The sequence below is a fragment of the Oncorhynchus masou genome, chromosome 9 (assembly GCF_036934945.1).
Source record: "Oncorhynchus masou masou isolate Uvic2021 chromosome 9, UVic_Omas_1.1, whole genome shotgun sequence".
NCBI lineage: Eukaryota > Metazoa > Chordata > Actinopteri > Salmoniformes > Salmonidae > Oncorhynchus > Oncorhynchus masou.
In genome coordinates, this window is record NC_088220.1 from 34,218,777 (window position 1) to 34,232,937 (window position 14,161).

General features: G+C 44.7%; 1 protein-coding gene across 2 annotated transcripts in view; it reads left to right on the forward strand.

Moving 5' to 3' along the window:
* LOC135545916 (transcription factor COE3-like) overlaps positions 1 to 14,161 on the forward strand; it is a 100,372-nt gene that overhangs the window by 18,259 nt on the left and 67,952 nt on the right. For both annotated transcript variants that reach the window (XM_064973898.1, XM_064973899.1), the window contains exon 6: positions 3,387 to 3,455. In XM_064973898.1, the coding sequence (XP_064829970.1) occupies positions 3,387 to 3,455 (69 nt within the window). The remainder of the gene's footprint in view (positions 1 to 3,386; positions 3,456 to 14,161) is intronic.

The following is a 14,161-nucleotide window of genomic DNA, read 5'->3' on the forward strand; positions in this document are numbered from 1 at the left end:
GAGAGCATTTACCTGTGAGAAGGCAATTGTTGATTAGCTGAATCAATAATTCAGCTAAGTGTTTAAACACAGTGCTGGAGGAATGCTGATTTGCCTCACCATGGAAACCCTCCGTCTGTTATTTTGATTGAATCAGGGTCGCACTCATTTTATGACCTAGCTGGGGAAACCATATCTGAGGGTTGTCTCCTGGTTATCTCATGCATCTTGTTTCACATTTCAAAGCCAATTTCAAACAGTGCATGGAGGAACATTAAACTTTTCAACATTTAGTTGAAAAATGGTCGACACTGAAAATGTGGGGACTTCTTTGAGTGACGGACCCATTGTCTCCTCCTTGGAGATCCCCCTCTCTGATACGTCGCTTCATTTTCCTAATGACGGTTCCACTTGGCGTCGGTCATTACGTGATTGAGTGTGATTATTAACCATCCTTCCCCTGATGAATGCCGTGTTTCCATTGGCTAATGAGAAGGGGATGAGAGAGATGCGCTCTCTTTCTTCATCTATCTCGATCTCCCCCTCGGTCTCCCAGGTGACAGGGACGTGATGGCTGAGGTGTCTTTATCTAGTCCCGTGTGGTGTTGCAGCCTGGCTCGCTGCTGTATAAAGTAACACACTCAACCAGCAGTGGAAGTATACTGTAGCAGCTGGTAGGGACCCTCTCCGGCATGGCCATTTGGTCCCTGGTGGTGGCTTTGAGACTTGTCCATTTGTCCAGAACTCTCTGAAGATAGAGTAGTTCTCTCATCATAGAGTTTAAAAGCACTGAACCTATTGGACGGTTTGACAATTTAAAATATTTGCAATTTTATTCGTCTTTAATTAGATAGACATGACGACATTGTAGATTGTAGGATCAAAATGGATGCCCTTTATTTACAGTGTTTTAAATAACTTTAAATATCACTTTTTTCACATTATTTTTTAAATATCACTACTTGACACACACACAAATATCAACTTAACTATGTCAGTAGTTGATTAGCAAGTACATTTGAAGTGTCACTGTATTCCATGTAGTGTGACTTGAATTGGTTCACAATATCAACACAGCAATCTTTCATTTGAGACTGGCTCTTCCAAAACCACCAAATGGGGCTTTGTGGTAGTCAGTTGGCGTGGGCCAGTCATCGGAGGGCTGTGCTATGGGTACACAGGCTAGCCAGGACTGGGCTCTGTGCGCCAGCCCCGGTGCCAGGCTGGAAGAGGGCACGTTGTGTGAGAAAGGCTTGCCACGGGCGTCCTCTCCCAGCCAAGCCGGCTGTCTGCCTGCCGTCCTGACGCATATCATTAGGTCTGGCTGTGGCCCTCATGTTTGGGCTGGGTAATTACAGCACTTGCCCTTTGAAAACAAGCCCTCCATTGACAGCCATTCACTGTGTGCGCATCTTATCACAGGCCTGTGATCCAACAGACTGGCTCTGTTCTCCATCCCTCTGATGCCCGTCTTCAGGTTCCTCAGGGAGCCTTTGAAGGCTTCTCTTGTTTTTTAAAGCTAAACTCTGATAGTTCAGCTTCGAACACTCCTTTTTTTTAGTGCTTAAGTAGATTCCACTTGTGGGGATCATTTGAAGTATGCCTGGCTGACTGAAGGGACAATGATAATGATGCTAGTGACCAGCCAAGGCAGGCTGCCCATCTTGGGATAAAACTGGCATTCCAGGCTCACTTCTTATTGTAGATTCGGTGTGGGTCCTTTTTGCTAGATTGACAAATCATCAAGTTGGCCTCTCTGGTTTCGTTGCTGCGGCGCTCACTGGACCAGCACTGCTCATGCTCAGTACTATTTCTCGGCTGTAGCTGAAAAAACATAGTAACGCTGACTGGATATCCAGTCTAGTTGTTTTGTGGGACTCGTCTGACTTACTGGTCTGTGTTCTCAGTCATTAGCTAGCCAGGGTGTTAGCCAGTTTGGGCCCGGGGGGAAACGTCATTAAGGCGATATTGTGGACGCTCAGCCAAGGTTTGTTTTCGTGTGCGAAGGGCCCCGGGTCCCCCGAGGGGCCTGGCAGTGCTCCTGGGGTCCAGTTTGTTTATAACACTTTCTCAGTTTGAGGAGGTTGTCACCACAGCAGCACCATTGGGTTTCCAATGCTAATTGGTCTCCTGGAACTTTGCTAATGGTTCCAAGTAGCTGGGGGAATAAATTATTGTGTTGCGTTCTATGGCAACAGTCACACACAAAGACCAGGCAAAAAAACAGTACTTAGTTTATGTTTTTCTTCTACTTAGAGATCAAACGGTGTGATAAATGATTCATAAAATGGGTTAATTTGGCATTCCGTGGCTCGGTTTTAAGCTTGTTTGTCAAATGGCAATGTGATTCATGACAGCATGGGTGAGTGTGTGAGCATAATTGGTCCTCGGCAGGTCATGCAATATGAATAATTTTGAAGAATAAGAGGGTTGGTTTCAATTATCTTTAGAATAACACATTTATATTTAAAACGGGACCTTAGTTACTGTTAACAACCCGCAGCATCAGGACTTCCATTTCACATCGCAGTGTTAGAGGCGTGACTACAGACCCAGGTTCGATCCCTGGCTGTATCACAACGGGCGTCCCATAGGGCGGTACACAATTGACCCAGCATCGTCCGGTTTAGGGGAGAGTTTGGCCGGGGTAGGCTGTCATTGTAAATACGAACTTGTTCTTAACTGACTTGCTTAGTTAAATAAAATACATTTGAGTCACTGCATGAAACAAACAATTTTGAATGTAAATGTACAAAAGGCGTATATTGAATCCAAATTCATTTTCTGAATGCAATGTAATTGACACTGAATGAACTGCTAAACTACTAGAAAGTATACTACTACCACTACCAACAAATGGAAAAACTGAAAAACTCTCTTTGCACTGTGCTATTGTTACACTAGACTGAATCAGAATGATTGGGAAACTGATCCTCATTGTCCACCATTGCATGGCTACCAACCAGAAGAGCACATTTGGCTGAATTCACACCCACTTTTCTGAAACGGCATGCCACCACATGAGCAGTTGGGCAGGGGCAGAGGGGCAGTGGCACAGATCTGGGCAAGGCCAGGGTGGCCATGGCGGTGTGGCAGGGGTGATGGCACGGGGGCAGGATGGAGGTGGCTCAGCACCGGGCCAGCCATCTCTGGGCGCTGTCCAAACTGTCAGCGAGTCACTGAGTGACCTTGGCTGGAGCCCTGCCCAGCTGGAGCGTGGGTCGAGGTGGGGAGATGGGGGAGAAGGGGGACAGCAGATTGCACATGGTTCCTCTCTGACTCCATAGTCCGCTTTATGCCCACTGTTACCAGAGACCGTCCAACAACTCTAGTAACAAATGATAGTAAATGTTTTTAGTAAACCTAAGTGTGATAGCGAATTGTGTCTTTTGTGTTTTTTTTCCTAGTCGTTGTTGTGACAAGAAGAGCTGTGGAAACCGCAACGAGACGCCCTCCGACCCAGTCATCATTGACAGGTAAGGACACACTCCTTTTGGTCCACGTCTTTCTTTCACAGCCACAAAGCAGGCAAGCAGTGGGACCATGCAGGTAAGCAGTACCAAGCCTTCGTGGTTGCGGCTATCATTGGGCCTGTCAGGCTGGCTGGGGTATACTGACCTCCTCCAAAAGGACAGTAGTGGCCTCTGAGGGCACACGGGTCATTACCAAATCCATGTTGGCTCGTTAGACTGAGCTTGGAGAATGGCCAGGGGACAGGAGAGCTGGAAGCTTGGAAACCAGTGATCCACATATACAGAGTCACAACAAACACACACACACATGCGCATACACACACACACACCACACACCACACACACACACACATTCACACACATATACATATAAACACACACATACACACAGACATGTCTTCTTACCTCTTGCTGCCTGTGTTAAGAGTAACAGTCCAAATCTACAGAGATCATGTCACACCTTGTTTTCCTAGATCAGGTTAAGATCTCAGTAAATCTCATGCTATTCTCTTTAGTCAGACCTCTAGCCAGGGTTGGGGAGGAGTAACAGATTACCCCCCCCCCCCCCAAAAAAAACCGGTAGCTGTAATCCCTTACTTTACCAGCAAAAATATTGTAATCACATTACAGATATTTTTCAAAAACAATGATTACTTATAGGATTACTTTTACATTCAGAATTGATGTTTGAGTAAAACTCTTTGACATCTGTGTTTTCTCAATGACATTTGACTCAGCATTGGAAAAAGTTCTTCCTGAGCCAGTCTGACCACAAGTTAGAGACCACTATGATTGACACCAAATGTGTTTAATGGATCGTGTGAACAGAACAGGAATAGGCTTTTTTAGGCTACAGTCCAAACTATGTCTTCCAATGGTGTGACTGCTGTTGGTATCCAAAGATTATCCAACTTGAATAAATGTTTGGAGGACGAAAGCAGTGGTGTAGCCTACGGGCGATATGGATATCACTTATTTACATCTCACATTAATGTGAATCACACTACTGCTCTCTCATTTAGCTATTTGCACCTTAGGCTTCGGATTATGGTGGTTGTGGATGGCTGTTTACAATTGTATTTGTGTATTTTATCCCAATAATGGTTCAATTGAAGAAGCTTAAGCTGCCTATCAACCATTGTTTTTGCGACCAGTGGACAGCCAGTGAAGAATGAGCTCTCGGAACAGCTGCGTAGTGCAGACCTTTTCTGACTGCAACCACCAACCACAGGAGCCCGCTGTCAATGTAAATGACCTGCTGCCGCTCTGCTAATCATCAGATGGGGGGAGGAGAAGAGGTAGGGGGCCCATGTGGGTAACTTGGGGGGCCCTGCGTTGGTTGGGTAACAGATTCAGGGCCGGCCCTAGCCTTTTGAGTGCCCTAAGTGAGATTTGGATGAGGCCCCCCCCCACCTCGCGGGCAAAACACTTTAGTCGCCCCCTCTTGACAGCAGAGAGAAAGCTAATTATCTGCAATTCTACACATTTTGCTATGACTTATGTCATGTTAATGATATCTGAGTGACAGTGACTAACAACATCAATGGGGGCCCACTCGAGGTCAGGGCCCCTGGGCACATGCCCTGTGTGGCATGTCAGTATTCGGTATTCAGCCATGGTTAATAAAAGTTTAGATAGCAGGCTAGACTGTTTTACAAATCTAAAAATTGTTAGCTGACAAGGCTAATTGAGTGACTATCAGTAACTGACAACAGAAAAACTGCTGATGCACAACCACATTTCTAAATTGCACCTTGTGTATCTTTCTATTCTAACTCTTAACAGTAAGCTGAGACCCCGATTGAATATAAAAATATATATATATGCTCAGGTAAAACAATTTGGCTAATCTATATTTCCATATTTCCAAGTCCTATTCTTGAAGATCAAGAGGTATTAAATTAATTGGAATGACTGTCAGATTTACAGACTTTGGATTTTAATGTAAAGATATTACCTAGCTAATATATTATTATCTGTAGTAGAAAGCAATGGGTTAGTAGAAGCCTACATAACCAACCCATAAAGTAAAATACAACCTCCATTTAAGGCCAACAATGTAAACTTTAACATTGATTTATCCTGCAATAGATGTCGTTCAATTGGTGATATTAATTTGTGTGTCCTTCTCATACCTCGTAAAGGGAAAGTAATCTAAAAGTAGCTGAAAGTAATCAGATTATGTTACTGAGTTTGGGTAATCAAAAAGGTATGTTACTGATTACAATTTTGAACAAGTAACTAGTAACTAATGGAATACATATAGAAAGTAATCTACCCAACTCTGAGCACATACGATTACAATGATGATACTTTCAACCAGTAAACACACACACACCCCAGTGATGATAAGTGTCGTTTAAAATGAGGGAGGACTATTATTTTTTTAATGAGCATGACCTTATTTCTATTACAGCATATTGAATGACTGTCATTCATATTCCATTCACCCAGTTCAATGTAACATCGATAGGTTTAGGCTACTACATGATACTCAAATATTCCCGTTACCCATCATGAGGTTGCTACAACCTAGCCTGTGAATGAAAGTTTACAACATAGGTGCACACAGGTCATTGCCTTCATCGATCTGATCTAGGGCGTAATCATTAGTCCAACAGTTGCAAACAAGAGCTTCTATTGGACAAATTCAGGTATGTTTGTTCTGTTTGCTTCCGTTTAAAAATGTTTTTCAACAGAATCGGCGGAATGAATACACCACTGATCACACGTCAACACAGTTCACTTTCATAGCAGCCACGTTGTATTTCTTCAGCCACGTTGTATTCCTTCAGCGCTCTCCTCCTCTTACCCTTTCCCTTCGCTTGTAGACTTCAGTGCACAACACATCAGCTTTGACCAGGGAAACAAAAACTTTCCAAGCCAAACCATATCATAACCGCTACACACAGCCTAAATCGCTGTCACAATATTTGCTAAAATAATGTCAGTGTCAACATACAGTAGCTAATAGAACTAATGTGTTACTATACCCGCTACAATCATGCAGTAACATTACAGTGTATAGTCAGTAAGCAGGTCAGCACTTACACCGGTGGGCCCCGGTGGCAATAAATTAGTCAAATTGAAAGCTTACCTTGACTTGGGAGAGTTCCAGTGTTGTGGTGTTGGATAGTCATAGCCAACTAGTTAACATAGAATCCCCCTGTTTGAGTCGAGTGTTTGAGTAGCCTAAACTAGCTAGCTGCATTTGCTAGCTACGTGAACGTGAGATAAAAAAAATCTCTCTCTCGCTTCTCCTTCATTTTGAAGAAATTAATATGTTTAAAACCGCTCAACTATTGTCTTTCTCTCTACTCACCACATTTTATGCACTGCAGTCCTAGCTAGCTGTAGCTTATGCTTTCAGTACTAGATATATTTACTGATCCTTTGATTGGGTGGACAAAATGTCAGTTCATGCTGCAAGAGCTCTGATAGGTTGGAGGATGTCCTCCGGAAGTTGTCATAATTACTGTGTAAGTCTATGGAAGGGGTTGAGAACTATGAGCCTCTTAGCTTTTGTATTGAAGTCAATTTACCCAGAGAAGGATGGAAACTAGCTATCCTCTGGCTACACCATGGTGCTACACTACAGAGTGCCGTTGAGGCTATTATAGACAGTGTGTTTTAATCAATTATTTGGTGACATGAATATATTTAGTATAGTTTTATCAAAAAGGATAGGAGGATGGTCCTCCCCTTCCTCTTCTGAGGACCCTCCACTGCCACACACATGCAGGACTTGTCACATTTGTCGTATAGAGACCAAGGCGCAGCGTGATATGAATACATTCTTCTTTTAATAAAGAAAGAACACTAAACAAACGTGACGCTATATAGAACAAGTGCTGACATGCAACTACACATAGACAATAACCAGCCAAACCAAAATGGAAAATGGCAATCTAAATAGGATCCCCAATCAGAGACAACGATAAACAGCTGTCTCTGATTGGGAACCAATTCAGGCCACCATAGACCTACATGGGGCGGCAGGGTAGCCTAGTGGTTAGAGCGTTGGACTAGTAACCGAAAGGTTGCAAGTTCAAACCCCCAAGCTGACAAGGTACAAATCAGGGCCGTCATTGAAAATAAGAATTTGTTCTTAACTGACCTGCCTAGTAAAATAAAGGTTAAATAAATAAATAAAATAAATATACCTAGACATTCTAAAAACCCATAAAAAAAAAAAACCTAGACAAGACAAAAACACAGAGACAATACAAAAACAATACACCTTGACCTAACCAAAATAATAAAGAAAACAAAGATAACCAAGGTCAGGGCATGACAGGACTACACACCACACACACTTGCATGCATCACAAAAATACATATCCAGTCCCAATAGGCATATCCTCGGGTAGAAATCTGCAGGAATGTCAATGTGCCACATCCTCAACTAAAGTGTGTGTGTTAGTGGTCACCCCCCCGCGCGTGCTACATCGCCACGCTCGTTACACCCCACCCAAACAATTCCAAAATGTTTACCAGCGACAAGCCTGGCTCATGATTTAGTGCCGGACTGCCCATATCACTGCATTTTAGTGCCCTATTAAGAGATACAGGATTTATGGGGACGCAGCCTCAAGCTACTTAACCAACAGATAAAACAGTTAGCCAGGGTGGGTGGAGGGTTGCTATTGGTGACCCGCGATGCAAATCACCCCTATCAGTCGCCACTGTAAAGTGGTTAATGCCGGCAATTCATGGCCCCTTACACACACACACACACACACACACAAGCGCTCTGTTTCAAATGATCCGTAGACCCTGTAAATCAAACTCTGATTCTGCTCTGCATCTTTTACCACCTCTCCTCGGATTATCGCTGATACACACACACACACACACATTATTAAATGTATGCAAGTGCACACACACTCCCTATATAGCAAGCATCTGAATATAAAATGGTGAAATTGCAGGAACTTTATTTAGTTTGGTGACAATGTCCTCTTTCTCTCGTGATCATTATACATTACTCATGTCTTATGCACGTCTTACATGCCTTCTCTATGACATGTCACATTCGACATACACACTTGCGCTTATAACCAGCATAAGGGACGGGTAGGGGATACATTTGGTTGGCAGACAAAATGGAGGTTACACTCTGAGGTGGGACCTCCATCTAAAACCAGGAAGCAGTTTGTTTCCAGTGCTGCCATTTAATGGGGAAATTGTGCCGAGGCAAGCAGAAAGCTCCAATGGGGCGTGGTGAAATATTGGCTTGTGGCCATTAAAACAGGTGTTATTACAAGCTAATATTGCAATTAGATGGCCGGGCCAGTTCCATGAGTGGGACCATAAATTCCCAGAGACTGTCAAAGCTTACTGGGGGACCAGTGGCTAATTACTCAGTATAGACCACACGGGCCCTAACCCCTCCTTGTCTCCTCCTATCTCCCATCACCCTCTTACCTTAATGGATCTGCTGGACATGGGAGTCATACCCTTCTCTCCCTACCCCCCACCCCTCATAGCTTTCCATGATCTGTTCTATGGTACTAACCACTAGCCATCCCCTACAGTCTGTCAATGGACATTTGTTTAGGGCTGTCTTTGGTGTCGGTTACTGTTTATTAATGGCTTGGGAAGCTGTCCATCATTGGTTGGACCAGTCGATGGGGAGTTATGAAAGCTCTCCTGGAAATAGATCTCATATACTGTATATATTGAAGCCTCCTCGTTTTTCATATGATCAGTATTACACTGGAGATTTAAAGCAAAAGTCATGTCATCTATCAGGTGCAGACATCTGTTAACGTGTGGATATACACTGAGTGTACAAAACATTAGGAACACCTTCCTAATATTGAGTTGCACCCCGCACTTTGCCCCCAGAACAGCCTCAATTCGTCGAGGCGCGGACAACAAGGTGTCGAAAGGGATGCTGGTCAAATCAAATGTATTTGTCACATACACATGGTTAGCAGATGTTAATGTGAGTGTAGCGAAATGCTTGTGGTCCATGTTGACTCCAATACTTCCCACAGTTGTGTCAAGTTGACTGGATGTCCTTTGGGTGGTGGACCATTCTTGATACAGATGTGAAAAACGCAGCATCATTGCAGTTCTTGACACACTCAAACCGGTGCGCCTGGCACCTACTACCATACCCAGTTAAAAGGCACAGAGGTCTTGCCAATTCACCCTCTGACTGGCACACATACACAATCAATGGCTCAATTGTCTCAAGGCTTAAAAATCCTTCTTTAACCGTTCTCCTCCCCTCCATCTACACTGATTGAAGTGGATTTTCACAAGTGGCATTAATAAGGGAGCATAGCTTTCAGCCTGACTCACCTGGTCAGTCTGTCACGGCAAGAGCAGGTGTTCCTAATGTTTTGAACACTCAATCTGTGTGGACGGGTATTAGCGAACACCAATATTTGTGTGTGTATGCATGCATGCACGTTTCCAGGCGCTGGACTGACTGACAACCTCCAGTGAGGGTTAACTCTGCGGGGAGTGATGGGGTTATCAGCCTCCCCGGACTCTTTCCAGCAATCGCAGCCTATTGATCGGCCAGTGAGCACATCAGAGGCGGCCAGATTAAGAGTATAGATTTACAATAAAAGCAGGACATTACTCGGCAGCCCGGGTAGAAATTGAAAGAAGAAAAAAAGATGAAGTTCTGGAAGTGGGATGGTGGGATGAGTCAGGGCCGAGAGAGAGGAAGGGGTTGCCAGGTCGGGGGGTGAGATGGTGGGATGAGTCAGGACTGAGAGATTGAGGAAGGGGTTGCCAGGTTGGGAAGTTGGATGGTGGGATGAGTCAGGACTGAGTGAGAGGAAGGGGTTGCCAGGTTGGGGAGTGGGATGGTGGGATGAGTCAGGACTGAGAGAGAGGAAGGGGTTGCCAGGTTGGGAAGTTGGATGGTGGGATGAGTCAGGACTGAGTGAGAGGAAGGGGTTGCCAGGTTGGGGAGTGGGATGGTGGGATGAGTCAGGACTGAGAGAGAGGAAGGGGTTTGCAAGGTTGGGGAATGGGATGGTGGAATGAGTCAGGGCCGAGAGAGAGGAAGGGGTTGGTAGGTTGTGGAGTAGATCTTTGTCAGATTTTATGGGTTGTTTGTCGGGGGTTATGTTTTGAGGAGACAGGTTATGGGTACAAGGGGCCAACTGCTATTACATGATTTTGCATTGGTCTTTATGTTATGTTATAATGTTATGTTATGTACAGTGCCTTGCGAAAGTATTCGGCCCCCTTGAACTTTGCGACCTTTTGCCACATTTCAGGCTTCAAACATAAAGATATAAAACTGTATTTTTTGTGAAGAATCAACAACAAGTGGGACACAATCATGAAGTGGAATGACATTTATTGGATATTTCAAACTTTTTTAACAAATCAAAAACTGAAAAATTGGGCGTGCAAAATTATTCAGCCCCTTTACTTTCAGTGCAGCAAACTCTCTCCAGAAGTTCAGTGAGGATCTCTGAATGATCCAATGTTGACCTAAATGACTAATGATGATAAATACAATCCACCTGTGTGTAATCAAGTCTCCGTATAAATGCACCTGCACTGTGATAGTCTCAGAGGTCCGTTAAAAGCGCAGAGAGCATCATGAAGAACAAGGAACACACCAGGCAGGTCCGAGATACTGTTGTGAAGAAGTTTAAAGCCGGATTTGGATACAAAAAGATTTCCCAAGCTTTAAACATCCCAAGGAGCACTGTGCAAGCGATAATATTGAAATGGAAGGAGTATCAGATCACTGCAAATCTACCAAGACCTGGCCGTCCCTCTAAACTTTCAGCTCATACAAGGAGAAGACTGATCAGAGATGCAGCCAAGAGGCCCATGATCACTCTGGATGAACTGCAGAGATCTGCAGCTGAGGTGGGAGACTCTGTCCATAGGACAACAATCAGTTGTATATTGCACAAATCTGGCCTTTATGGAAGAGTGGCAAGAAGAAAGCCATTTCTTAAATATATCCATAAAAATGTTGTTTAAAGTTTGCCACAAGCCACCTGGGAGACACACCAGACATGTGGAAGAAGGTGCTCTGGTCAGATGAAACCAAAATTGAACTTTTTGGCAACAATGCAAAACGTTATGTTTGGCGTAAAAGCAACACAGCTCATCACCCTAAACACACCATACCCACTGTCAAACATGGTGGTGGCAGCATCATGGTTTGGGCCTGCTTTTCTTCAGCAGGGACAGGGAAGATGGTTAAAATTGATGGGAAGATGGATGGAGCCAAATACAGGACCATTCTGGAAGAAAACCTGATGGAGTCTGCAAAACACCTGAGACTGGGACGGAGATTTGTCTTCCAACAAGACAATGATCCAAAACATAAAGCAAAATCTACAATGGAATGGTTCAAAAATAAACATATCCAGGTGTTAGAATGGCCAAGTCAAAGTCCAGACCTGAATCCAATCGAGAATCTGTGGAAAGAACTGAAAACAGCTGTTCACAAATGCTCTCCATCCAACCTCACTGAGCTCCAGCTGTTTTGCAAGGAGGAATGGGAAAAAATTTCAGTCTCTCGATGTGCAAAACTGATAGAGACATACCCCAAGCGACTTACAGCTGTAATCGCAGCAAAAGGTGGCGCTACAAAGTATTAACTTAAGGGGGCTGAATAATTTTGCACGCCCAATTTTTCAGTTTTTGATTTGTTAAAAAAGTTTGAAATATCCAATAAATGTCGTTCCACTTCATGATTGTGTCCCACTTGTTGTTGATTCTTCAAAAAAAATACAGTTTTATATCTTTATGTTTGAAGCCTGGAATGTGGCAAAAGGTCGCAAAGTTCAAGGGGGCCGAATACTTTCGCAAGGCACTGTATGTTATTGAAGGCAGTTGCCCCCGTGTCAACGTTGTTTTAACAGCTTTTTATCACATAGGCATTATGGAGGTCACCTTGTCGGGTATTGCATTGTGGGTAGCCTTGCTTTGTGGTATCTTTTGTATTTCGGCCTTAGAACGGTGCAGTTAGGCTATATCAGGGGTGGTGGTTGGGTGGAGTGAGACTCAGGGGTGTGTGTGCGTGTGTTCAGGGGTTGGGGGGTCAGAGACTGTGGTGTAGGTGTAAAATATGGATGGGGGACTGTTGGTGGCCTGGTCTTCTGGTTGAATTATTCAGTATATCCCATCCCTCACACAAGGGGGGACGGCCTACCGCTGCTCCATCACGACTTTCAGGAAACCAAACGGTCTTTAAGAGAAGCAGAGAGAGAGGTAGACGTCATCCTCTGGGGCTATAGATTTATGTTCTATTCTGGCAAGAATTTTGTTTGGTCTGCTGACCGATGGTGGCAAGACTAGCACTGGGGACAGGGGAAATGGGGTCGGTTGCCACAGTGAGGCGTGTATGTGTGTGAGGTACCTGCAGTGTGTTTATGGTCCTGTAATCTTATCCAATGACTAGCACCCCTCGGGCTCTGCTAAGAGATGCAAAAACTCTCAATGTGAAGTTGTTTGTCTCTTCTCCTTAATTCAAATTATACAGTAGCTAGCCACTTTACCTTACACCTTCTGGTTGCTCCTCGACTTCTACTTTGTGTGTGTGTGTGTGTGTGTATAAATGTGTTAGTGTGTGTGTGCTTATATTTCTGTGCTGTGTCAGGGTTAGCCCAGATGACCTTGACGACTGCTCCACAGGGTAAGAGGGAAATATCAGCGCCAGTGTTTGTGGTTCACCCCTCTCGCCTTTCAGCAGGGTATCTATTCCAACACACACACACACACACACACACACACACACACACACACACACACACTACAGTTCCCCCAAATAGAAAACCACACAATCACAGCCACGGTCGCACTCTACCCCGGGATGATATGACTAGCTGCCTCTGGTGAACAATGCTCCCACAAAAACATTATTCCTACCTCTCTCTTGGCTTTGATTCCCAGAGGAGAACCACTACTCGTATCCAACCTGCCTGACTCTCCAACTTATTGAATCTTTGCATTTTCCTCAAGGAGGCTGAAGCTCGTTGAGCAGTTATTCTAATACAGATGCTGCCATTAAACAATCATCCTCTATTTACCATTCAGAGGAGGGTTTTCCAGTCCCTTAAAACCCAAAGGCTCTGTGAGTATAACACACTTCACTCTCCCTCTGTTGAACGGGGGCTCGGAAGCTGCCAAGTCACCCTGTTGGCAGGCGGTTGGGAACAGAAGGGGTGTTTCGCTACCTGTCTTAGCGTTCACAGCCTGTGGTAATATCCGTCTGGGTGGTTCCATCAGGCCGGGGTGGAGCCAGGGCCTCCAGCGGGCCCCCGGGGCTGAGCATGGCTGATGTGATACGCTGTGAAGTGTGCACTGGTCCAAGGTTGCCCATAAACCTATTCACCAGAGGGGAAAAAGATATCATTCACCATTTGTTTTAGGATAGTAACTCCTTCCCCTTTCTCTGTCCTTGTTTACTCTCTGTTGTGGATCTGCATGTTCTGGATAGGTATAGTTAACTGAAATGGGATTGAGCCCTAATTGGAACCCACTCATCGACACACGGACTCTCTTCACAAACAGATCCAGCAACACCTCCCAGGCACCAACTCCAGTCCACCTTCCCACCCAGAGTAGCGCTCCATGTGGGGGCATGGGAACTGGGAAAATCCCTAGTCCTGACAGGGCCCCCCTACCAAGACCTGCCAGACGCTAAGCCCTCCTGCCCCCCCCTCCAGCGCCTGCTTGTCACTAATGCTGCCGTTAGCCCTTTACTACTC